This window comes from Macaca thibetana, chromosome 17 (genome assembly GCF_024542745.1).
Source record: "Macaca thibetana thibetana isolate TM-01 chromosome 17, ASM2454274v1, whole genome shotgun sequence".
NCBI classification, from domain to species: domain Eukaryota; kingdom Metazoa; phylum Chordata; class Mammalia; order Primates; family Cercopithecidae; genus Macaca; species Macaca thibetana.
The window spans coordinates 38,399,741-38,427,429 of record NC_065594.1 but is presented as its reverse complement, the minus strand read 5'-3'; the positions used below and the strand labels follow the sequence as shown (position 1 = coordinate 38,427,429).

General features: G+C 34.6%; 1 protein-coding gene across 2 annotated transcripts in view; it reads left to right on the top strand.

The window, feature by feature from the left end:
- Positions 1-27,689, top strand: part of DIAPH3 (diaphanous related formin 3) — a 496,891-nt gene that overhangs the window by 346,831 nt on the left and 122,371 nt on the right. For both annotated transcript variants that reach the window (XM_050766531.1, XM_050766532.1), the window contains one exon: positions 6,272-6,407. In XM_050766531.1, the coding sequence (XP_050622488.1) occupies positions 6,272-6,407 (136 nt within the window). The remainder of the gene's footprint in view (positions 1-6,271; positions 6,408-27,689) is intronic.

The window sequence follows — 27,689 nt, the reverse complement described above, 5'->3', positions numbered from 1 at the left end:
CTATGTTAATAGGTACAGTTGACTCAAGACATTAATTACTTCATGACAACAAAAAGCTTAATTCACCTGAAAGATACAACAATTTAAAAATGGCATGTGGTTAATAACATAGCCCCAAAATGACATTGTAAAAATTAATAAACTATATGGATAAGTTGACAGATTTAGGATTATGTTAGGAAATTTCAACAAAGTTCTCTAACTTAACTGATAAGCAGAAAAATATAATTAAAGACAAGGCTTAAACAATTAACAGACTTGATTTGATTAGTGTATATAGAATTCAAACTCAATAATTAAAGAATACACATTTTTTCATGTACAAGTTGAACTTTTATAAAATTGGTTATGTACTAGAGACCATGAAATAAATCTCAATACATTTTTCAGTTGTCAGTTTTATTTATTTATTGACCACAATGACATGAAATTAGAAATACAATTAAAAGGATGAAATTTTAAAACCTCTATTTTGAAAATTCTAAAAACACATTTAAAAAGCCATATGTCAAAGATGAAATTATGGAAAACAATTATACTTGAACAATATTAAAAATACCCCACTTTAGAATTTGCTGGATGCAGTAAAAGTAGTATAAAGAAATTTATACCATATGTGCTTAAGAGAACAAGTCAAATGTTCCTACATAAAGAAAAGATAAATATTTAAGGTTATGGATGTTCCATTTACCCTGATTTGATCTTTGCACATTATATAAATATATCAGATTATATGCACCCCCAAAATATGTACATGTATTATGTGTCAATAAAAAAGCATTTATCAGAAAGACTTAAGATATAAGCATCTGACTTTAGAAATTTAAAAAGGATTTATATGATCCTAGAGAAAACAGAAGGAGGGATATGAAAGATTAAATGAAAGAAAAAGTGACGTAAACTTAACAGGCAAAAATGAGGTTATTCTGAAAAGACAAGTTAATTCGATATATTGCTAAAAAGATTAATCAAGAAAAAAGAGAAGAGAAATAATATTGAGAATGTAAAAAGGAATGTAAGTAAAGATACAGAAAATAGTAAAAAGAGAAGAGCTTTCTATAAAAATTTGTAGGATAGTATTGGAAAAGGTGAATGAAATGGGTAAGTTCCTAGAAAAAAATAACTTATTGAAATTACTTTAAAAGAAATAGAAAGCACGAATAGTTCTATAACTAATTTTTATTTTCATGACTTTTAATCTTCAAAATAAATACTTGGCCTAGAAGTTTTTCAGATACATTTTACCAAATTTTAATGAAATGATTATCTCAAACAAATGGAATACAAAAATGTATTTTATGACTAAATGTTCGAAAAGATAAATTCTTCCTGTCCAAGTTGAGTTTATCCCAGAAGTGAAATTATGGCTTAATATTAGAATATTCATAAATATAATTTACTATATTGAGTCTAATGGGAAAAAAATTGTGAAATTTCTCTCAGTCAAGTCAGAAAATCCTACTCAGATTTCAAAACAAGAACCATGAACTAATTTAGCCCTTCACCCTACTCCGAAGTAGGAAAGGAGTCAAAGGAAACCCTTTAACCTAATACTTGGAATCTAACTCCTAGTCAGTATAGTAAGATAAGACAAATAGGAGTTAAAAATGTAAAGATTGAAAAGGGAGAAAATCAAGCTGACATTATAGCACTCTAAGAATAGCAAAAACAAATCCTATAGAAAAACTATCAGAAATAATAAAAATTATCAGTAGTATATATAAAAATTACATTTTTTAGGCTGGGTGAGGTGGCTCATCCCTGTAATCCCAGCACATTGGGAGGCTAAGGTGAGAGGATCACTTGAACCCAGGAGTTCAAGACCAGCTTAGACAATATTATCAAGACCCCCATCTCTACATAAAGTAAAAATTACCTTTTTATATGTTATAAAACAATAGAAAGCATAATTTTTAAAGAAGGCACCATTTGCAATAGCAAAAGAAATGTAAGGTACAGAGAGTAAATCTAACAAAAATGTCCAAGACCTGAATGGAGAAAATGAGTTTTTTTTCTAAAGGCTTTTTTAAAGATCCAAGTTAATAAAAAGCCACATGCTGTTCACAGATACAAGACTCAAAATTGTGAAGATACCAATTAAAAATCCTTATAGTCCTTTTCAACAAAACTTAACAAGTCTATTCTAAAATATAGATGGAAGAGCAAAGGCCCAAGGACATGGAAGACGTTCCTAAGTAAGAAAAATAAAATGTAAGCCATAATAATTAAAATAGAGTATTATTCTTGAAGACATGGATATATTGATCAAATGGACTAAAAGAGCCGTAAATCAACACACATGTGCCAATTGAAATCCAAAAGAAGCGACTTTGCATATTAATGGATAAAGGATGGGCAAAAATGAATTGGATCTCCACCTCATACTGTTCAAAAATGTTGATTCCAACAATGAATGATTGGATTTTTAAAATGTGGTTTATATACACAATGGAACACTATTCAGTCTTAAACGAAAAAATGGAAATTCTGTCATTTGCAACAACATAGATGAAACCAGAAGACATTATGTTAAGTGAAATAAGCCATTCACTGAGAAACAAATAACATAATATCATCTTGCTTATGTGTGGTATATGAAAAAGTCCAACTTGCAGAAATGGAGAATAGAATGGTGGTTATCATTCTACATCGAGGGTAAGGGGGTTGCACCAAACTCTATCTGGCAAGTAACACTCAAAGATTTTCTTTAGGCAAAGTGTAGCTGAAAGTAGTTGGTGGCAGTGCAGTTTATTTGTCAGTTAACTAAATATAAAACAAGGTCAAGAAAAGATGATGTTTTTAAAAAATTTTTGTCTTATAGTCAATTATCTTTATATCTGGCTAACCCTTAACTTTTCTTTCTTAATTCAAATTTAGGATGGAAGTCACTGAGAGGCAGTCACATCCAAAATAATATTGTTCTCTTTTAATTATTAAGCTTTTCTGTTTTAAGCTACTTTTACTTCTTAACATTTAGAAAAAAAGAAAATCTCAAATTACTGTTTGAACTGGGATATTAGTCTCAGACTGAACACCTATGTCTGTGTTCTTTATTGGTATTTTTTTCAGCTAAAATTCTTCTAATAGTTATAATATCAGAATATGCTATGTTTTAAATGAAGTAGGTTTTTAAATGAAAATCAATAGTTTATTTTTCATAAAACAAAATAGGTTTAAGTACCTCTTCAGACCTTATTTCTAAATGTAAACATTGTTTTTATAGGTCTTAGAAAAGTAATTTTGACTTTTTATTACCCATGGGAATGCTAAAAGGGTGTGGCAATTGTATCTGATAGCAGATGGCCTATTATGTACTCACATTTAAATGTATTCAGTCATTAGAGTAGAAAATTCACATCAGAAAATGTTATACCTTAATTAGACTCATAAATAAGCTACATGATATATTATTTATTTATTGTAGGTTCCTCTTGTTAATTTCTCTCAAGCAAGAAATACAATTTTTATTCCTGAATATTTGCTTATCCTTTCTCTATCACAACCTATCTTCTTACCCCATCTCCCTTATAGATACATAGATACATGAGTATGCATGCACACACACATACAAATATACACACTTGTCTTTGAACCCATGATTGTCTTCTCCTACCATTCTCATACTGATGTATGTATGTGTGTGTGTGTGTGTGTGTGTGCGCGCGCGCGTGTGTGATGGAGTCTTGCTCTGTTGCCAGGCTGGAGTGTGGTGGTGTGATCTTGGCTCACTGAAACCTCCGCCTCCCGCTTCCCAGGTTCAAGTGATTCTCCTGCTTCAGCCTCCCAAGTAGCTAGGACTACAGGTGTGTGCCACCATGCCCAGCTAATTTTTGTATTTTTAGTAGAGGTGGGGTTTCACCATGTTGGCCAGGATGGTCTCAATCTCCTGACCTCGTGATCCACCTGCCTTGGCCTCCCAAAGTGCTGGGATTACAGGCATGAACCACCATGCCCAGCCTCTTATGTTGATTTTTATTACAACTTTTGTCTCATTAGCTGCCTCTTAATATACATGACCATAATATGAAGCAATATGGTAGAAAACCACTGACTGTAGCTAGCTTTCAAATCTTGCAACTTACTGCCTCTTACTACTTTTATTACAGTAAACAAGTATTTAACCACTCTGGGCCAGATTAGAGAATGCAGAATCCAATTTGAGAATTAAAGGGATTGCATAATAAAGTATCTAGTATTGCAGCTGGTATTTTATAGCTTGGCAATAATAACTATCATTTATATATGTCAAGAACTGTGAAGAGTTTGAGAGTTTACCTACTAACAGGCTAACAAGTTAACTTGACACCATTTCATTCATTTGGGGTCAGAGACAAAGAATTCTTTGCCACTCACACAATAACAATAGCCAGATTAAACAATTTTTTGTTTTTAGGTTTCTGAACCCGTACTCCCACAGGGCTATGTGAAACGGACAGATGACACTTGCATCCATAGTGGTTTGTGTCATTGGAGGGAAATCCTGAATTTAGGGAATGCAGTCTTTTATAATAGGTAGTAAAACTGTCCAGCCTTTGCTCCAGTTTATCATTCTGGGCAGTAACAAACCCCTTAGCTCAGGAGGGAGATACTACATCTGTCTTCAAATACTGTTCATTATGCAAATATCTTTGAAAAGATAGTTCAAAACAAAGGTGCTTTGTTGGTGCTTGTATCTCAGTGTACGTAGTTTTGCACTTGTCTGCTTGAAAATCTGTAGTCATTTTCCAGAAGCATTAAAAGAAAATCCAGCCTCTCTTTCTTGGCCTAGAAGACCTGAGGGATCAGGCCTTAGCATACCTCCCTGACCTCATCTTATACCTTTATACTGGCTTTCTTTCTGTCTCCTAAACCCACCAGCAGCCTTTGCATTAGCAGTTCCCTCTGCCTGATGTGTTCTAGATCGTCACTTACCTAGCTCCTTGACATTCAAGATTCAGCTTGAATCAAGTCAGAGTGAGACCTTATCTCTCTACCTAATGTAAAGTAACCTCTCAGGAATGCTATCACAGCACTCTTATTTTGTTGTTGTTATTTATTATTTATCTCTGCCTCCTGTGATACCCTACCATATAGAATGTAAACTTATTTTAGTGTTCTCTCTTATGCACTCTTCCTTCTCCCCTCTCTACCTTCCTTTCCTCTCTCTTTTTCTTTCTCCTCCACTTTACAACAATACTATTTAGTAGTTTCTCAGTAAGTATTAATTGGATGGATGGATGGATGGATGGATGGATGGATGGATGGATGGATGGATGCATGCATGCATGCATGAGTTACTATCCCCTCTACTCTATGCTTTTTGTTTTTGTTGTTGGTCAAAAATATTAAACTTTATTATTTGATTTTTAATGAAGAACTTGTGCTAACTCTAGGGTTAAAATAAAGAATGTCACAGTAAAGAAATAAAAGCCTTCCCCCAAAACAACATAAACCACCTACTTGTTATAGTTTAATTACACACTTTTCTATTTAGTACCAGTGGTGATAAACTTCCAGTGTGTTAACCTGTTTGGTTTCACTGGTATTTAATATAATGTTACTCTCTTTGTTGGCACTTGAAAACCCCATATTTACCTGCTAATTTCCCTTAATGCCACATGAGGGGCATTTCTTGATGTGTGTAACACTTAAGAAATAAGAAATTAAACAAATAATCACATATCTATTGAGATCTTCTTATGATTAGCATGTTATTATTAGTTTTGATCAATAGCCAGAGGACCTGGCTTAGAAATGACAAACATTTCTTTGGTTATCTTTACGATATTTCTCTCTATATGAGAAAAATTCATATATGATTATAATAAAAAGTAGCCACTACAAGATTTCACTTCTTTTATCATGTTTTTAATTTGATAATTTGTCTTGTACTTGACAATTTGCTTTGCAAAGAAGATATGGAAAACCCTAATTCAGTTGCTAGACACTTTTGGAAATGTATATGGTAAAAGTTTTGATTTGTGAATTAAATGCTTGTTTTATTTTCAGTTTCTGTCTCCCATCTCCCTTTTAGTTTGTTAATTCCATCAAGATGTAGATGTTTTAAAGATGCAGGTTTAAGTTTAATAACAGTTGTATTTATAGATACCTAACATATTTAACAAGGGTTTCTGTGCATACCTTTTAGAAGAATGTATTACTAACATAACTCACCATTATCTAAAAGATAATCATGTCTCTACCTTAAGTATATTTTCAAATAGATAATTTTCCATTTTGTGGGGTGAATCACTGGTTAAAATTGATCATTTTTCAAAAATTTTTGTAATAGCAAGCAATAAAGGAGAACATCAAAAAAAGAGAAGCAGAGGAAAAAGAAAAACGTGCCAGAATAGCTAAAGAATTAGCAGAGAGAGAAAGACTTGAACGCCAACAAAAGAAAAAGCGTTTATTAGAAGTGAAGACTGGTGAGTACTATCAAATTTGCTATTTATTCTATGTATACTTAAGATTTATACTGGCTGCTTTATTAGCATATTAATGAACTTAGTGAAAAAGGAAAATACAATCACTTGTTTATGTAATTAAACCACAGAACAATTGTTTCTTTATGGTCTTTTCTCCCTTCCATTTACTAACAATTAGTGTAGTGTCTTCATTCTAATGGTCATAGGTGATTTGGTCCTCTGTTATGCTGTTTTGCTTCCAGCGTATTCACGTTTCTTTCATTACTAACTCAATAAGCAATCTTTAATAATGTATGTCAGTTAATAAAGTAACTATCAGAAAATGACTGTGGAGAATTCTATAGGACATGTAACCTGGTTTCTTCAACAAAATATCCCAAGGGAGGGAAAAAAAGTGATGGAGAATAAACATTGTTTAAAAGAAAGAGACTTAAGTGAAATATTAGCCAATTGCAATGGATGGAATTTATGTGTATTCCAATCTGTGGTCCCAGCTACTCAGGAGGTTGAGGTAGGAGGATCACCTGAGTCTGGAAGGTTGAGGCTGCAGTATGCCTTGATCTTGCCACTGCACTGCAGTCTGGGAGACAGAGTGAGATTTTGTTTCAAAAAAACAACAAAAAGAAAAAAGCAGTCTGAACATTTTGGATACTTTTTTTTCCCTGTAAACATGACAAAATTGTTGTCACTATGTTTCAAAGTATCTTTTAGAGTCTGGTACTGAAATTTTACAGAAACATATGTATGTATGTATTTCAAGAAGCTAAAAGATACCACTTATTTAGAAGCAAAAGAATTATGTAAAATGTAGTTATACTTTCATTCCCTGAAAAATTTGGCTTTTCTACTTCCAAGTCAGTAAGGATTGAACAAGGCTTTAATTAAAATCCATCCGCTTCACTGCTAAATCACTATAGTTTACAATTCAGGGTTGCAAATTCACCTCAGGTTTCCCCAGGAATAGACAGAGATGCCTACTTTGCCTTCTTTACTTTCACTTTACAGGTATATTTTGTGCTTACTAAAGTGAACGGAGTACCTTAACGTATTGCACTTGTTTCTTCCTGGGAAGAAACATCATCTAAGCACAATTTCTTGTTTATATTTGAAATTCAGGGAATATTCTCAGAATTATTTTTAAGTATGAATGAAAATGGAGATCAGAAAGATTTAGTATTTATTTTTAAAATATGCTTCTGGAAAGAATTTTAAATTAATATATTATTTCCTAACTTACAGAAGATTCTGGTGTTTGAACATTAACTCTTTATTTATTTATTTATTTGTTTTTGAGATGGAGTTTTGCTCTTCTTGCCCAGCCTGGAGTGCAATGGCGCGTTCTTGGCTCACTGCAACTTCCACCTCCTGGGTTCAAGGGATTCTCTTGCCTCAGCCTCCCGAGTGACTGGGATTACAGGGGCCTGCCACCATGCCCGGCTAATTTTGTATTTTTAGTAGAGACAGAGTTTCACCATGTTGGCCAGGCTGGTCTTTAACTCCTGACCTCAGGTGATCTACCTGCCTCAGCCTCCCAAAGTGCTGGGATTACAGGCATGAGCCACCACTCCCAGCCTGAACATTAGCTCTTTTAGCATTGGCTAAAGTTATCTAGATGAGTTGCTAGATGGCAGATTGGATGCATTGTTTGTGGGTTTTGCCCAGAGTCTGATCACACAGAGTGTCTCAGTCATTCTCTCTTATACCAATTTGAAAGATTGAAACTTGATAGGACACAGAAATTCTAATAAAACTTCCAGTATAATCTCAGTCATGTTTTAATTTAAATTTGTGTCTCCGTAAGGCAATTTTCATTTTTAAGAATGAGTTTATTTTTCAAATTTATTTACATTATAGAAAACACCTAAAAAAATAGATCAAAAGACTGTTACCCATAATCTTCCTATCCAAAGAATCACTGTAAACATTTCTGCACACTGTTCTTTCAGTTTTAAATTTTTCTGCTTTCTAATAGTAGCTATGCAGTTCAGTGTCACACTTTATATTGCTGAACTTTTGAATGTTTCATGTTATTAATAACTTGTAATTCTTATAATTTTTAATATCTATATGATTGATTCCACTGGATGTGCCATATATAATTTAACTTCCATTAGTCAGTAATGAAGTCATGGAACAATAGTTATTGCTGATTTTTCAATGTGATTAATCTTTTTATTCATAAATAGAAAATAATTATTTTATTGGACATGGAATAGAAAAGGATATTTTTAAGACTTTTGATGCATACTTAAAATTGATTTTCAGAAGCATAACTTTAATTTTCTCAACTTTCAACATTGAGTTATGATTGTGCCTTGGTTGAATATTCTTATTTTTTAAAGATTTTTGCTAATTTTATAGATTTTAAATTTATGTTTTATTATCTTAATTTGCATTTCTTTGAGTATTACTAAAGTTGGACTTTTAAAAGGGTTTATAGTTCAGTTTTCATTCCTCTGTCGTGAATTGTGTTATCTTTTTTTTATTGATTTGTACAAGTTAGCTCAGTATGTATTCATATTTACATTTTAAATATCTCTTTCCAATGTGGCTTTTTTATTTCTATATCTTGACATATATAAAACTATTTTATTTTCATTCTATGATGTTTTAATATTTGCCTTTGTTATTTTTTTCTATCACCTTTAAGTTTATAAAATCATCCTTTCAGTGATTTCATATCAACTTCATTTCTTTTCTAGTTTTGATTATTTATAATATGACTCTACTCCACTTATTTATAATTCTTCCTTAATTATTCATATATTTGATAGATAGGTTTTAATATACTAGGATCTGTTTCTGAATCTTACCAAAACCATTCTAATATTTAGCCATCAATTGTGTTTAATAGCTGTTTTATGTTGCTTTAAAATAGGTAATTTTATGTTGATGACATTACCTTCTTTTCTTAATTTTAAAATAGGCTTGAATGTTTTTAATTTTAACAATAGATTTACAGAAAGATTTTATTATATCTTTCATTAATCATAGAGCCCATCTTATTTGACCTATTGGATTATTTTATTAGACTTTTTCTGTACTATCTCTTCCTAAACATGGTCTGCAAATTGTCATAGGTGGGCCTCAAGTAATTGTAAAATCCTTACCCAATAGGACTTTCCAAACCTCTAATTTGCTGAGGTGCATATGCATCATACATTTTAACATTTTTCAGGAGTGCCCTCTGCAGAGCATAGTCTGAGTAACTTTGATTTATATAAATGATATTAAAATAATTTTAAATATATTTGTAAAATAAATACAGATATATGCTGTATCTATATCATACCTATGAATATGCTATAGATGTAATAAAACTCATTTGATACAAGATGCTGAAACAGCTATGATTTAAGAAGCTACTGTGAGACTTTGTCTTTTAAAAACATTTGAAATTTTTGCAAGTCAACTTTGAGTTTTTTTTTTTTTTAGACTGTGGGATTTAAAATAATCTAGGGATAATAGCCCAAATTTCATAATATTTGTAAACACATAATTTTCTCACCAAAGTGAAAGACCTCTTCTAAAATCCCAATAAATTATGATGATTCTGAATGGTCCTTAGTTTTCCTTTAAAATCAACACAATTATTAACGTAGAAGAACCAAGTATTTGATTTCTTAAAGTAACTGTTATTACCAAGTGAGTCATATAATCATATAACAAATATATTATTACATGCTTATTTATTGATAACTTTTTCATTTTTAAAAACATCACAAATATACAATCACCTTTCTTCCATATTATATGTGGAATATGCTTTTTGTAAAGTCATGATTTTTATAACATTTGAAGGCTTTATGAAATGGAGGTTACTAAAGTAGTGTATCTAATTTAGCACTTAATTACTGAAAACATGTAAAATATCAGTTTTTTATACTTTTAAATTGATACATTGAATTTTATCCTTATGTGATATTTGACAAATATGATCTTCAATAAAGACACTATACTATTATAAAAATATGTGTTATCATTTCTATTATTATTTTATTGGTAAAAAACGAAATACAGCAAGGCCACTTTTTATTGTTCTTTTATTCATCAAGTTTTTTTCTATATGTTGAGATTACAGTGATAAATAAGAATAAAAAGGTTCCTGCTGTAATGAAGTTTAAAATTCTAATGAATGCTTCAAATAACCAAATATAAAATAATATCACATAATAATTTATAGGAACTAAAATAAGAACGATAATGAGATGGAGACTGCTTAGGCTGGTGGCAGTAACAAAATTTGGTCTCAGAGAACTAAGGAGACTATTAGTATATATCAAACTTTCTAATTTAAATATTGTTTAATAAAAATCCTCAGAAGTTGATTAAGATTTATATAATCAGTGTATGTGGTTTTCGGATAACCAAGCTTATAAGCTATTCTATATGTGCTAATATGGTAAATATTTTAAACATTGTGAGGATCAGTTGAAACTTTATGTAATTTTTCTCCGCAGGTGTTATATTTTAGTACAGAATATGGTACTGCTCAAATCTTTGTAAAAATTTTTAGCCTGACTTTCTTAGCCTTGAAAGAATGTGGAAGGGTGAATTATTGAATTTAGTTTTGTTACCTCACTGAGCCAAGAACTTTTTGTTTTAGTTTATTTTCGTATGTAAGGCACATATCCCTGGATGGTAGAGGAAGAGAAAAATCTTCACATAACTCTGCCATAAACCCACAGGGAGCTTCCTTCCATATATTTTCATGACTTTAGTATTTCCTCCATGCAAATAAGAACTGAATTTTTTCACAGGTGTTGAAATTCTTATATCACTATCTGAGGTAGCAGAGTAAATTAAATTCCTGTTCTTTCTTACCCACAGTAAATCATTACTTGCCGTTGGCAAGAGAACAGGCAACTATTTCCAAATCTACTATTATTTATTATCACTATCATTTCAGAATGTGACTTTCGTTAATAGAATGAAAATAAGGGTAAAAATAGTGGACTAAATTTCTCCAAGAAGAAAAATGAAGCATTAAAAATCCTTTTGAGCCTCAAAACTAAGAAAGCAGTCTCCTATTATATTATGATGTTAAAACATGATGTTTTTTGTTTCTGTTTTCTCATTTTTTTTTTAAATGATGAGCGTGAAGGTCTCTTAAATATTCACATACACAGTTTTGGTTATTTCTGTTGAATGTTTTGGTATTACATAAACAAGCAAGTTACATTTTCACGATGTCTTTATTTAATCAATATATGAATTTTGAATAAGCGTCTAAGGTTGATCCTTGAGTTTGAACTATTTTAATTTAAGAAATACCTACAGTATTCATCTGACATGAAGACTACCAAGCATAGACACTAGTGTTTATTAATTTAAAATGCATAACTATTCTTATGTGTAATCATTTCTAGTAAGGCAAGTAGTAGTAATAATTTTATGTGATTATGCACAACTTTCTCTAAATTCCATTTCTGTTTCTTAATCATGGACACAAATAGGGCATTTGAGAATAGAATTCAAACATTATACTCTAAGACTTCCTGAGTATGTAAGTTGATTCACATCATTTTTAAATAGCAGATCAAAATGGCCTTGAAATGGACCCAGTGTTGTGTAATTATGTTTTGTGGGGGAAGTAAATAAGAGCTTATTTAATGGAGCAATAAAAACTGTATGAGCAGCTCCTATATTTTAGTCTTTAGGTTACAATTTGTCTATTATTTATTAGACTTAAATGTCTCATTTGGTGCAACTTCAGTCTATTAAATAAAGAGATAATTAGCTTTTAGAAATCTGTTGTTTACCCACATGGCCAAAACTGCTCCTTTGTTTTCCATTCTGCAATTTAGAATAACTAAGCAATTAGGCCTCTATTTTCGAGGAAATGCATATTACATAAATACTACTTGGGAATGTCTCTGCCAATCTCAACAGATATGCAATTAATGTTTGTACTTGCTTTCATAAAGGCTTTAACAATTACCCTGTCTTCTACAGATATCATAAAACTTAGATTACTTTCCATCATTGCCCATATTCTAGTTTTGTGCAGTAATGCTTTCAGTTTTCTAGTGTTATTGGCAATTGGTGCATATAAATAAGCCAATAGTTTTAATACTTTCTCAATATAGAAGGGTAGAATAAATGGAATTGCATTGGCTTGGATATATTTATCTTTTCTTTACTCCATCATTTATAGAACAGACATTGTAATAACAACAACAACAACTACTACTACTACTGCTAGCATTTATTGATCAGATATTATTTGCCAGCCTATATTTATTATTACATGTAATACTTATAAATCATGAGACTATTTTATATATCAAAAAGTTTAAGTTACTTGCACATGATCACAGATTTAGCAAGCCATGAAGCCAGTATTGAAGTCTTCTCATGAGGTCATATTTTTAACTATTGTGCTATTATATTTTACCACTGTTGATTTAACCGTGGTACAGGAGAAAAGGGCCCAAAATGATTATTAGTAATTGCTAACTGTCACTAGACTATACCTATATAGGAAGATTGAGAATTATTTTCCATGCAAATCTGTGAGAGGGTCAGCTGTGTCTTTGGTAACATAATCAGTGGTTTTACGCCAGGTGGTCTCTCCCTTTGTGTTTGGAACTTCTGAGAGGATTGTCACAGTCAATGGAGGGATTCTTCAATATTCTGAATAGTTCTGACCCAGCATAGTTGCCAGAGGTCAACTTTTCTGAGGAAGGTAGAAATGTGTCCAGTACTTTCATTGTTTGACTCAGAATAGAAGTTAAGGAAACAGAGAATTTATAATATAGTAGGTTTTAGAAGTAGCACAAACATTTTATGTGCTTTACTCAGGATGTGTGCCCTGAGACATTCTTCCATGTCCACCAACTGTACCATGTTACAATTTTTTCCTCCTGATGGTATTAAGAAACTGAAATTCTGTTCCATACATAGTATCAAGCAATGTCTGGTGGGAAATTTTTCCAAGAGTCTCTCTGTCAGTTAGCTATGCAGCTTTTCACTTATGTGCGGGCATCTCTTTCACTGGAATAACGTAGCTTAAATTATGAAAACTCATTCAGAGTTCAGCCATTTTGTGCACTAATTTGCGTCTTCTCCATGCAGCTATACGAGGCTCACACAACATCCTCTGTCCCCTTCCAACAAGACCCAGAAAAGAGAAGGAGGTTCTCAGACTTCCAGCATAACTTAATTTGAAAGTCATTATTTTTTTCTTTTGTCTTTTTCTTTCTTTCTTTTTAAACTTTCTTGAGGGTTATTAGTGCCACTCTTGTTAAATATTTTTGTGGCACATCATCATACTAATTAGTTTATTGCTCATCCAATATTTTAAAATCATTTTCAAAATGTTTTTCATATTATTATAATATGAGATTTACTATATTCTCAACTTTACTTTTTGTTGTTTAACTTTTTTGGGAATAAAAGATTAAATGCCAATTTTCATAAACTTTATCTGAGGCAAAATAATTTAAGTTTTTAAGGTGTAGCATGGTCTACCTCTAAGAATTTTACCCAAGAAATCTTTATATTAACATCACTTATTCATAACTTCACCCTGTTCATATTCTAGGACAAAAAAATCATACCAATCAGTCCTTATCACAATGTGGAAAACTCTGTAACTTTGATAATATCAGCCACATTTATTGTATTATAATTGAGAACTCAATCACAGCATTGCATCTTCTGTGTCTGTAACATTCAATACTCCTTAGCTGTCTCCACTAATCAACATAAACCATATATCCCACAAAACCTAAAATATTTGCTAGCTGGCCCTTTACAGAAAAATTTTGCTGATTCATAATATAGATCAATAATTTGTAGACTCTATTTTTTTATTTTAAGAGACTGAGTAAAAAAAAAAAAATAAAGTAAAAAAAAAAAACTTTTTTCTTGTCTTCCTATAGCCAAAAGCATGCATTTGCAAAATGACCAGTCTGTGTTGAAAAAAATAATAAGTTATTGTTATTTTGATAAAATTGATGTATTTATAAATTGATAAATAATAGATAAATTAAAATTGATATGTTGATAAAATTAATGATAATTGTCAAGGAAAACGTCATCTTTAAGCATATCTCTCACTGCAGAGAATTGTGTGATTTTTAGATCTATTAATTTGAAGTGGAAAGTCATGCAGTTGAACTTTTGAAATGCTAGCAAGCGTCTGGGCTGCTGATTGTTTCAGTAACCGATCTAGCACAACCATTGTGCTTCTTATCCTTTTAGCCCAGCTTATAGACCCCAGTATTTCTATGGTATTGTTTGTATATCTTTCAAGAGGAAAATATCAGTGTGTCAAAAGGTCATAGGTGGAGCCAGGTTTTTCTTTTTTTATTAATAGGCTCTCTTCTTTGTATTTTTGGTCATTCTGACATTAAATCCTTAAAGTTGAAGGAAATCTATTCATTGGTGTTGAACTTGGTCATGAAGGTTGCTCAAAGTCTAAAGTGATTATCTCAAAGAGAGGAAAAAAAAAAACAATTCAGTAGTATTTGGCATTTGATGATGAATAAATATACCTTAGGGCAGACTGGGAAAATTAAGCAAAGAAATTGAATATTGATATGTTACTTGTAAATGGTATAAATAGGCATTAGTGTTTAGATGAAATTAGACTTTATTTTGTAATAGGATTTTAAAATATTGTTTCCTGGATAGCTTCCTTCCTCATATATCCAATGTTTTTCAAGAGAACTATAAGCAATATGATAGTAACAGAGTTAACATTGAGGGCAGCCTTAACATAGGCTAGAATGCCCCAAGGCGGGAAGAATATGACAGACTAGCGTAGTAACAGAAAATAGATGACTGACTGTTTTTAGAGCAAACAATTCTTGGAGACCATTGCCTGACTAGAGTGAATTGCCATCATAGAACTTCCAATAATAATTATCATTAATGGGTATAAGTGACAGTAATTTCAGTTCAATAGAATCCTTTGAATGTTTATTTTTAAACTATTAGTGCTATTCAGGCAGGAACTCTTGTAAAATTAGTGCTGAATCTGAGGTTCTATTACTAGCTTTCATGAGTGTTGTGTAAAGGATCACTGCTTTAGGAAACTGGATAGATTCCCTCCAAAGTCATTCCAACTCTGATTCTGTGACTGGCAATTAGTTTGAAGATTCTAAATGTGTGACAGTTCCTCTTTTTAACTGCAAAGTAGCCTTCAAGTGTTACAAAGTCAAGAAGATTGTTTGCTTGGGGAACAAAAGATTATTTTAATTCAAAGGCCAAGAACTAAGAAAAAGGCAGTCTTTCTGCTGCATTTCAGATATATTTCAGAAGTGATGATTCTGTTAGTGCTGAATTGCAATTATGATCTCTGATTTGCAGTGGATGTTCTCACTGCTAATTAGATTGTACTTTCTGCTGGATTCACGTGTGAAGAAAAGTACTTTTTTAAAACCTTTATCCTTTATTATTTATTTTAAGGTTTGATATGGAACAGTAATGTACTTCTCTCAAAAAAGGGACAGTGCCTTTTGATAGTAGTCACTCATTATTTCTTGAATGCATGGGATATTTTTATTAAATAAAAAGTAAATTTATTAACTATTTTAACAGCTTATTTTATCATTTTGCTGTGACTCTGTTGATTGTACTCTGTGATTTTGGCTTTGGTAGACGAAAATATTGTTTATGATCATTGGAAATACCTTTCACCCTTGAGCAAAGATGCTAGTTCTGCTCCCACTACCCATAGACAAACTTTCAGAGACCCTTTCCATGGGATTCTGAAGGAATTTGGTATGAGAAAACATGTGGTTTGGATTATACTGTATTCTAATTGATTCTACCATTAAGGTAAATAGCATTGCAATCTGAGGAAATGCTGTTTCCTAAGTCATGGTATCTGCTGAGATCAAGCATAAAATGTCATAATGTTACATTTGGAGGCATTGTGGGAAATTAAATAAACGTTCTTCTCTGCCTAGAAAATATTAGAAGAACCCAAATGATGTCAAGCTTTGTTCAGAATTGTTACACTCATGTGATGGGGAAATCTTGGGAAGAAGTGTTGTTGTTCACATCTTCCTATGAGATAATTTCCATTTTATGCTTGATACTGTCCTATTCCTAAAACATTGCACTTTGATATAAGTAGGATATGAACTCGGTCATCTTTTATCAGCTATGAAAAGGGAAAGGTAAGAAAAGAAGGGGAAAATATATCTCATGGTGTTTACCATTTTAGAAACTGAGGAACCCTTAGAAATAAAATTTTCCATCTGGATGTATTACAACTTAACTAATGGGGGTTTCTGTATGGGGGAGAATGCATGTGTATGTTTACACACGCACTTGTGTGCATGTTTTTAGCCTGCTCCAATTTGAGGTCAGCTGATTCTGAAACAGAAGTTTTGACAATTTGGTGTATTCCTCCTAGAAACTTCTTCAAAAAGAAGTCGTTTTGAAGTAAGGGTTTATCTCATTTCATTAATTAGATACTCAGTATTAATCTTTAATGAAGTATAAGAAAGGAGGGACATGATATGAAACATTTACTATAGTTATTTTAAATGATACTTCAGTTAATATTTTGATTTTGCTATGAAAAATTTGCTTTTGTATAAAGATCAAACATGCCATTATTTCTCAAATAATAAATCTTTCAAAAATAACACTTTTATACAAAATTAGCCATGTTTTAAAAAAAATCTTTTACAGTGAGCTGTTGCTTCCAATTTCTTTTCATAGCAGGTGTTTAATAAGCACTTTAAAAATATTTATGGAATTCACATTTGTGGGACAAAAACTCCTCAACTGTACATGTTCTATTTATGCAGACCCACATAAAATAGATTGGCACAATCCTAGGACAAGATATGACATATGTCAAGTTTGTTTTATGTGCTCTTACAGTTTTGGTAACAAACGGGGAATTTCATAGTTATGACAGCGAGTTCAGATATGCAAAGATATAACTATTTCTATAAATGCAGTTTAATTTATGACTGAGCCATCAACCTACCTGATGGTTAACAATGTAGTCAATTCTCTGTCTCTGCGTGTGTGTGTGTGTGCGCGCGTGCACGCGCGCATATTTTCAGTAATTTCAGTAGAGAGTTGTTATTTGTGTTTGAAATTCCCTTCCATGATCTCTTCTTATCTCCCTTCTTCCTTGGATGAAGGAAGCCAGTTGGGGCACCCTTCTGTGCATGTGCCCTCTTTCTGGTTCAGTTGGCATCTAGGTCCATAACAGCCTTCCTGCTTTGGCATCATTCCTCCTGTCTGCTTGTGGTAAAGGTGATGACTGGTTTGCCTTTGAATGGTAACCAAATAGTTCCCTCCTTGGCTTCCTTATGTTAATAATTCTTGGAAACATTCTTCTCTTGCACTTGCGCTCTTTCTTTGTGAACATTTTTTTCCTCCCCAGGCAGGGCGCATAGGAAATTACTGTGCTTCAACCACATTACTCAGCTTCTTGTGGTTCTTCTGCAGCCTTCTTGTACCCTAGTCTTGTTTCCTTAGCCCATTCTCAACAATTCTGCATGTTGGACTCAAGACACCTCCACTTTTGGACTCAACGCCCTGTAATTTCCTAGGAAAGTCTGCCCAACATGCACCACTTCCTCCCGGGATGAATGCGCAGGGCTACTGCACTGCATGTAATATCACTCCCAATTTCTCTTCCACCAGATGGGGACATCTTTTCTGTTCATAGCCTGAGAAGGTGTGCATTTTCTGCTACATGGTTAGTTCCTGTACTAAGAATTATCCTTTGGCTCGCATATTGGGGTGGGAGAAAGGAGGATGGATTGACATCTGAGCAATAAATGCAGAAAAGACTACCTTTGTTGTTCCTTTGAAATGTGGAATCTTGAATTAGGTGGATACCAAATGAACGCAGTGAAATAAAGGGCCAGAGTTTCTGTGCCTGGGCATCCAGTGGGCTAAGTAAATTCAGATACAGAGGTGTGACATTTATATATGGACTAACAAGTAATGTAGCAGACCTGAATGATCTTCGGGTAGAACTGTGGGCAGAAATGAGGCTAAATTGGAAGTCAAGAGAGCATGCTATGCTTTGTTTTTTTGTTTTTTTGGTTTTTTTTGCTTTATTTCATAGGCACATTTCAAGGGCATTAAACAGAGCAGTGATATGATTTGCTTTTAGAGAAATGGCTCTGTAGCAAAAACGCAGATGGATCAGAGGGTGTTGGGACTAGGAGGAATGAGACCAATTAGGACTCTGTTGCAATTTTGCAAGAGATAAATGCAGAAGACCTTAACTAGGATGCACTAAGAAAGAGAAGACAAGATGGATTTGAAAGGCAGTTTAGAGGCAGAATCAATAGGGCTTTCTAGTGGATTGAGAGTGAGAAGACAGGGAAAATACTTCATGAACAGGTAGATGATGCTTCTCGTACCAGCTTTAGAACACATAGATTTTACATCTCCAATTTAAAGGCTTTTTAATCTTGGGAATGTTTTTTACCTGAATGGGCCTGGCATAGGATAAGAAACAACATCTGCACGTAACTATTAACTTCTTTCATAGAGGAGAATAAAAACAAATTTGCTAATAAAGACAACTGTGCAAGTTTTTATAACTAGATTAACCAAGAACCTGTGAAAATAAATCATGTTTAGTTCATGAGGATAAGCTGGAGGTGGCCCTTTTCTGGAGAATCTGAGGCATGGGGTTCAGGTAGGGTCAGGGAGAGAATGTGTCCCATTATCCCCTTGAAGGAAAACAGGTCAGTCCCACTCCTTCCCCTTCATCTAAAAATAGCCCAGACATTCAGTTCAAAGGCTCTAGGATTCTCATTATTGAAGTTTGCATTCATTTATTTTGCTGGCATGTGATATTGTTGTAGTCAGTCTTTAGTCATTGTTTTTTGTTAGGTACTAATTACACCTTATCTAACATTCTGAAAGACATTCCCAAGGCTCTTGTATGATTTGCTTTTGTGACCATTAAATTTCTGACAAAAGGAATTATAAAAATGGGCATTGAAATACTTTGATCATTAGTAGAATTATTAGTGTGATGGTGAAAAAAAAAAAACTATTTCTATCAAAACTTTCCTTCAACAAATATTTATTTATCACATATTATGTCATGATACTATCCTAGGCACTAGGGTTACAGCAGAAAATAAAACAAGCAAGTGTCCCGACCCTCATGGATATGTATTCTGGCAGGAGACAGACAACATTTAAGATAAATACACATTAGGAGTCCACAACTTATGAAGAGAACAAAATAAAGTAGGGATGGGGGGATAGGAAGTGTGGAAAGGGGTGACATTTTACATAGGGTGTTTTTTTTTTTCATTTACAAAATTATTGACATTATATATAATATTGCTATTCTCTGTGAATAGTGGTGTCATGAAATGTTTCATGCTCAAACTTAGGAGTTCGGTTACCAGTATTCCAGTCCCTGCTCCACCAGTGGCTAAGTAATAGCAGGCCGGTTATCTTCAGACCATAATTCTCTTTATCTGCAAAATAAGATTCCTTCTAATTTGGACAATTCCATCTGTATTCTGTAAATAATAACAAACTTTATTAGAACCCAAGGAATCAAGTTTTGCCTACTCTTCCACTCACTTGTTCTATGACACTGTCCTCTTTTACAACATAAACTCTACTTTAAGACACTTTTTATTACACAGTAAAGATGACTCTCTTCTTATACAGTATGGTTTTTTCCCCTTTGGTTATAGGATGAATTTAGTTTAAAATTACCTATTTAGAATGTTTGCCCACAATATGGATCAGTAAAAGATATGCTTAGAAAAAGTTACTGATATGGGGAAGTTAGGGAAATATATCTGTATGCACATATGTGTGTGTATATGGACAACTCTTCATTTATCTGGTTTCCTGTCTCTAGAAAACTAGAATCTGTAGTTTTCTGTCTATGCTCTTAATTTTCTGAATGGAAGGTACTTAATATGTGTGTAGAACAGAAATGAAAATGTCATATATTATAGAAATGGTTGACCTTTCAACAGATTGACACCTTCTCATTTTCCCTGACAAATAATCCACACTTCAGTCTATTAAGAACAGACCTCATTAACATGCATAAACTAGCAGTCTGATCTAGTTATGATGCATCCTTAATGTGTGACATGTTCAGCATAGTGTAACTGCTTAGTCTTGTCATAAAAGGTAGAGTGGCCTCTAGTGCTCAAGGTTCTGAGATCAATTTAACCTGGATAAAATCTTTATCCATAACAACTGTCATTAGAAATGACTAGCATTTCCCTAATTAGCCCACCATTTACACCCCATAAGCTTCTCACAGATGGTAAATGTTTATAAACACCCACAGATGTGTGCACAGCTGACTCTCAGTTATCCGCAGGAATAGGGGACACAGATAATTTACATTCACTTACAATACAAACCTCTCATTTTAGCTAGTTTCAATCTTTTTTCTCCTTGGACTTTTTACCACAGCTGTTAATGAAGTAGCAAATTAACTAATCTAATTTCAACTTCTCCTCTTATTGATGCACTTACCCCCTGATGAAAGCACTAATATGTACAAATGTGGTCACAAGATGGCTGGTAAGAGGGTGGAAATGGTAAGCATGAGCTTAGATAAATACATTGAACAATGGAGAATATATTTGTAACTGTCTGTCTAGTAACAAACTTTTAAGTTGTGAAACCACAGCAAGCCACTCAGTTCAAGAGTGATATACCTGGCCGGGTGCAGTGGCTCACGCCTGTAATCCCAGCACTTTGGGAGACTGAAGCAGGCGGATCATGAGGTCAGGAGATCGAGACCATCCTGGCTAGCACAATGAAACCCTGTCTCTACTAAAAATATGAAAAATTAGCCGGGCGTGGTGGCGGGCACCTGTAGTCCCAGCTGCTCGGGAGGCTGAGGCAGGAGAATGGTGTGAACCCTGGAGGTGGAGCTTGCAGTGAGCCGAGATCACCCCACTGCATACCAGCCTGGGCGACAGAGTGAGACTCTGCTCAAAAAAAAAGAGAATGATATACCTAAATTCCCTGGGACAGAAGCAGCTCCTTAAATTCAAGAGAAGGGAAAGGATGCCATTTTCCTTGGTGGCCAGGCCCTGTAGTAATAATAATTTCTTTTCAGATAGTTCTTCCTGAAATTTAGTCTTAATTTTTCATTATATCATCAGCCCATCTACTGTCTCGTGCTGAATGAAGATGAATAAATATAAATATAATAACCCAGAGCACCATGAAGTCACTTTTTTGTCTTACTTCCTTTGGCCTGAAGAGTCTTGGGTCTTGTGCTTCTCGTACATTCTTAATCTGAAGCTTTCGTTCATTCTCCCTTGTGCAGTTGTCCAGGCAAATTTAAAGGCAATATTTGATGGAGCCCACACAGAGTGAGGAGACGTGTGGAGCTAACTGCGGCCCACAGGCCATTTACAGAATGAACTATGAAGGACAACCATTTTGTTTCCTAATGACCTACAAAGCATGTACTGCGTCTTGCAGACTGAGGCATTCACAGGTTAATACAAATTGTTTTCCAGAGTTTCATTACTTGAGGAACATGTCTGTCTTTCAGCTTATTGGGAAGAAAAATTAATCATTCCTAAACAGCATGTTAGAAATATTCTAAAATGTTTAAAGAAGAATACTTATACTAGGCTGGGTGTGGTAGCTCGTGCCTGTAATCCCAGCACTGTGGGAGGCTGAAGTGGGAGGATCTCTTGAGGCCAGGAGTTTGAGACCAGTCTGGGCAACACAATGAGACCCTGCCTCTATAAAAATAAATCAATAAATGATATTTATAGTGGATTAGATAGTGATCAAAATTAGCATCAAGCACTTGAACAGAAGAATGTAGCATTGAAGAAAAAAAATCTTGCACCACTGGCACTATCCAACACATCTGTAACTTTTCAAATAAATGGTATGTTTTTTAATTTTTTTTTTTTTTTTTCCACTAAAGATTTGAAATTGCTGACAGGCTATATAAGAATCCTATTGTTGGGGGACTGAGTCGGGAGAATGGCGTGAACCCAGGAGGCAGAGCTTGCAGTGAGCCAAGATCATGCCACTGCACTCCAGCCTGGGCGACAGAGCGAGACTCCGTCTCAGAAAAAAAAATAAAATAAAAAATAAAAAATCCTATTGAATATTCCCCTAATAAGAAATGTGACTGGAAACTCAGTGCTTGGAGATACAGAAATCCTTCTATTATATTTACTTTCAACAGTTGTCAAAAAGCACTCATAGTGTTTTGACATGAGTAGGTGGTGCCATTCACTGAGATAAGGGACACAATAAGAGGTAGAGGTTTGGGGAAAATGGTAATTAATTCAAGTTTGTATATACCGATGCACCTCGACTTATGATGGGCTTATGTCCAGATAAACCCATCATAATTCGGAAAGTCAAAGCTGCATTTAATACGCCTAAGCCTACCAAACATCATAGCTTAGCCTAGCCTACCTAAAACATTCCAGAACACTTACAGTAGCCGCCCACAGTTGGGCAAAATCATATAACACAGAACCTATTTTATAATTAAGTTTTGAATATCTCATGTAATTTGTTGAATACAGAATGTGAAAAACAATGGTTCTATGGGTAGTCAAGTACAGTTTCTATTGAATGTGTATTGCTTTGTATCATTATAAAGTCAAAAAATGTAAGTTGGGAACAGTCTGTATGATATTTGAGGTATCTGTGGGACATCCAGGTTACCATGTCTAGTGAGCAGGAAGGGGCTAGTATGACCAGCTTGTCCCAGATTGCCTGATTCTCCCAGTTTTATCCCTGAAAGTCCTGTGTTCCAGGAAACCCCTTAGTCTTGCAAGTCAGGATGGTTGGTCACCCTAGTTGGAACTCAGGAATAGCACTTGTTGCTGGTGATAAAAACTTGGAAGTTTCCAGTAAATGAAGCCATGGAATGAATAAAACACCAATGGAAAATTCGAGGAATGGTGTAAGAATGAGCAGAGCAAGAAGATCCAGAAGGGGACCTTGAAAAGGGAGTCACTATGGAGGTAGGAAGACCAACAAAGTCTGGTATCATGAAGCCCAAGGAAGAGACCATTTTAAAAAGGAGGGGGTAGTCAACATCATGTAATGAACTAACAGCCATCCCATTGACTTTTGCTCAAAGAAGAGCGTAAAGAGTTAATGAATGAATATGGGAGATGAGACTGAAATATGAGTAAGAAAGGATAGTAACTACAGGGGATTTGGAAGTCAAAGGGGAGGGCAAAGCAGGTGTTTTAATTTGTTTAAATGCAGACTGTAAGGAATGAGAAAGGAGGGCAATTGGAAGAGAATGATAATCAATGGAGTAAACTTCTGAGGGCGGCAGGAGCGGTGGAGAGCAACAAGATACTAGCACAGGTGGAGGAAATTGTCTTGGAAATCCACATGCTCTGCCATTGTAATAGGTAGAAAGGAGGAAAGGTTGGGCCTAAGTGCGGATACATTTGTAGGTTTGATGGAGGGAAGTTTAGGAAGCTTTCATCAAGTGGTTCCTGTTTTCTATCTAAAAGGAAGGCCTTTGCAGAGGAAGGGCAGTGGTTGGTTGTGAGGCTTGAGTGAAGTGTGTAAGCATGTAAACTCTCTCAGGGAGTGGGAGATCCTCCTGATGAAACACAGAGGAGTGCTGAATAGCAGTAAGAATCCAGTTGAGGTAGCAGTTGGGCGTATGTACTAGTCTGGATCTTGTCATATTGTTTCTCACCAGGACTACTCAGCATCTGGAGTAATGCCAAGAAGATGGAGTTTGAGGCTTATTTACATTTTAGTGGGAGTCTGAAAAAGTAGGAGAATGAAGGAGGGAAGTAAGATACCAGCATGTGAACCATGGTCAAAGTGATGCACCACAGAGTCTAAGCTAGATAGTCAAGGCTATGAAGACAGTGGGGCCAGGGCATTGAGATTTTCATGGATAGGTGACAGGAAAAGAGAGAGAGGAAAAGGAAAAGGACATGGGTCAGAAAATGGTTGTATGAATTTAACTTATTAGAAGTAAAACAGCTCTGGGTAGTGACAAGATTTTGATTATGGCCAAGGAAGTTGGTGATGGGAAGTAGAAGGGATTGCTCCCTGGAGAGAAGGAGGTCAAGGAACTCTTGGGACCTGGTGTTGGATTAGATATTAACATTAAACTGAATTCTCACAAGATGATGGCAGAGCCTGGCTTGATGAAGAAGACTGACAGTTTATTCTGAATGAGAGGGTAGACTTATGCATGATTAGATGAGAGTGACCCAGAGGGATGGCAGCAGTGTAACTGAATGACATGTGTCTCAAAGGCGGGTGCTTTTTACATGTGGGAAAAAAAGTGACAGCCTGACATAGCTTTGATCAAGGAGAAAGCAGACATTCCCATGTCCTCCACCTGTGCCCTGCAGACTTTAAGCATGTAAGATAGGAGGGGAACAAGCAACATCTACCAGAAGGGGTCAGCGGAGATCATCTGTCCAGTTTCCAAGTGGAACCCATTTTCAATTAAGAGAACAAGGTGAAAGGAGTGTATGCTGAAGAAATTGAGGTAGTAGAGAGGTTGTTCATGTTAATAATGCTGGAAGAAATAAAGATCAGAAGGACATTGTTGTCTAAGAATGATCGTGATGGTGGTTTAGCTGCCTTCAAAGTTTTAGCCCAACTACAGCAATCCCCAGTGGCTAGGTTGTAAGGAGGAGTCAGGAGGCCATGGCAGATTGAAGTAATTTTAATATTTTCAGATACTCCTGGTCTCAGGAGGAGGAGTGTTTCTGGTCTTTCTCTGTGGGGAAGGAGCATCTGTGAATGACCTGCATCTCTCTTATTGTCAGGTTCTGGGAAAAGGCTCCCATTGAATTTGGGGAAACGAATTTGTGCTTGCCTGTTCCAGTTTCCTGCTCTGAAAGCTACTATCCCTTTGTGCCTTAAGGCATTTCCTAAAACACCTTTAAATATAAGTCAGTAAGCCTAAGGATCTGAATAGTTATAAATTTTCATGTAACACCTCTCTCAAGAAAAGTCTGTAGTGGAAAGAATGAGCTTTAGAATCAGATATCAAATCTCCCCTCTGCTACCACCCTGTGGCAGGGCTTTGGGCACCTTACTTTACCTTTTTGAGCTCCAAGTTCCCTAACTTTAAAATGGATCAGGTAATAGCTACTTTGAAAGAGGGGAGTGAGAATTAAATTAGAAAATCTAGGTAAAATGTTCCACACAGACCCTAGCACATAGACATTCAATCAAAGTGATAGTTCCTAGTGTATCTTAATTCATGTTTAAGTTTTTTATTCTTTATTTTATGTATCCCTTATTTCCTAAATAAAACTGTTCTTGGCCAATAATGATGACTCACACCCGTAATCCCAACACTTTGGTAGGCTGAGGTGGGAGGATTGCATGAGGCCAGGAGCTTGAGACCATCCTGAGCAATATAGTGAGACCCTGTCTTTATAAAACAAAATATGTTTTTAATTACTTGGGCATTGGTTCCAGGTACTCAGGAGGCTGTAGCAGGAGGATCCTTTGAGCCCAGGAGTTTGAGATTATTATGGTGAGCTATGACTGTGCCACTGCACTCTCTAGCCTGGGGCAACACAGAGAGACCTCATCTCTTTCAAAAAAATAAATAAATAAAAGTAAAATAAAATTGTTCTCAAAGTTACCTAATATCAGCTTTTATGGTGAGGCTCGTGTATTCATTGTGTCAGCTTTTTATAGTTGTGGGGCAGGGGGAGGGAGTCTTTCATTGTTCTTTTGAGACTATAGCACATTTTTGCCTTCAGTTTTTTTACAATTGTTAATGAGTTCATTGAAAGTTCAGTTGTCTCCTCTTCATTTTTCTCTTACTTGCTTTCTTCTGAAGGCATATGTCAATTCTTTTTCTCCCCCAATTTTCACTCATTCAGATTTGCCTTATTCTCCTTGCTGACTTCCTCTTTTTCATAACTATGTTGCTGTTATTCTGAATAGGATTTTAAAATTTCCTCTGTATTTAATACTAATGGGATGATTTCTACATCTCGTTGTGGAAGGAATAAGGAAGGACATTATATTTGGGCAGAATAAATCTGCATTTCTCCTTTAAAATGAAACAGAAAGTTAATGAATACCTACAGTACTTTGAACACAAAGTTTATGTTAGAAATGAACCAAGAACTTGAGTCTGGTAAAAATTACTTTGTGCAAGGTTGGCAGCAGTGAGGTGGGCTTTAACTCTTAAAGCTCAAAATGAGAAAACACAGATTTCCACAGTTTACTGTGATATCTATATGGTTCTGTGCTTTAAGGTACAAATAAAATATATCTTCAGAAATTTAAGTACAAATCCAGGTATCAAAGAATAACCCCTGAAATCATCACTAGGCAACCATAGCTATAAGTCTTCACCTCCCCCGCCTCAGTACTAAGCAATTTCATAGCACCCTGATTTATTTTGTGTAACGTTCGTCATATGGGTAGTCACTAATTATGTGTTGAACTTGCTCTTATGTTTAAGTCTCATGGGAACAGGGGCTGGGGCTAGTTCAGTGCCTGACACTTAGTCCTTAGTGTATCTTTGTAGAATTGAATTAAATTATAGACTTTATAGTTTTATATTCCAACTACTTCCTGAACAAAACAGAATATTCTGCCAGTACCTTAAAATCAATTCATCTAAAACCTAACTTGTCATGTTCCACATAAAACCTGATTTTCACGTTCTTATTTTGGGTTAATGATACCACCATTTTCCCAGTCACCCAGGCTTGACACCTTCACACTATGCCAGCTTTAATCATCATGGAGTACAGTTTTGATTATTTCACACCTTTCAAAAACATTTGATGGCAGTTCTTCAGCCTCAAATCCAAGCTCCCACAGCCTGCCTTCCTGACCTTATTTTCCCCTTCTTCCAGTGCGCACCATATGCTGCTGTCAGAGCATGACTGCTGGGCCCCCCTGGGCATCATACAGTGTTCCAGGCACCACTTACTGGCTCCTCATGGCCTCAAGTCCATTTATCCTGGCTTCTCCTGAAAGAAAAATCCTGTGAAATTACCGATATTATTCCCCTTCTTTTTAAAATTCTTGTTGAATTAAGCATTTTCATTATCTGAAATATTTCATTCTTTATTCAAAAACTTCATAAGGAAAAAAGCCATTGAAAAGTCAATTCTTCACTAATAAGAAAATACTAAAACAAATCCTAATATATTTTCAATGAGAAGTAAGCATTTGTCAAGCTTAAGCTTGTCACACTTAACTCAGAATAAAGTGAAGCTCTCGTGGGTGACAAGTGAAACTTCTACCCAGAAGTGGAGGTGGTGTGCCATGTAATTAACCTTTTCCTCCCTGGGTTACTCTGTGATTAAAAGATCGTGGGTGTTCGCT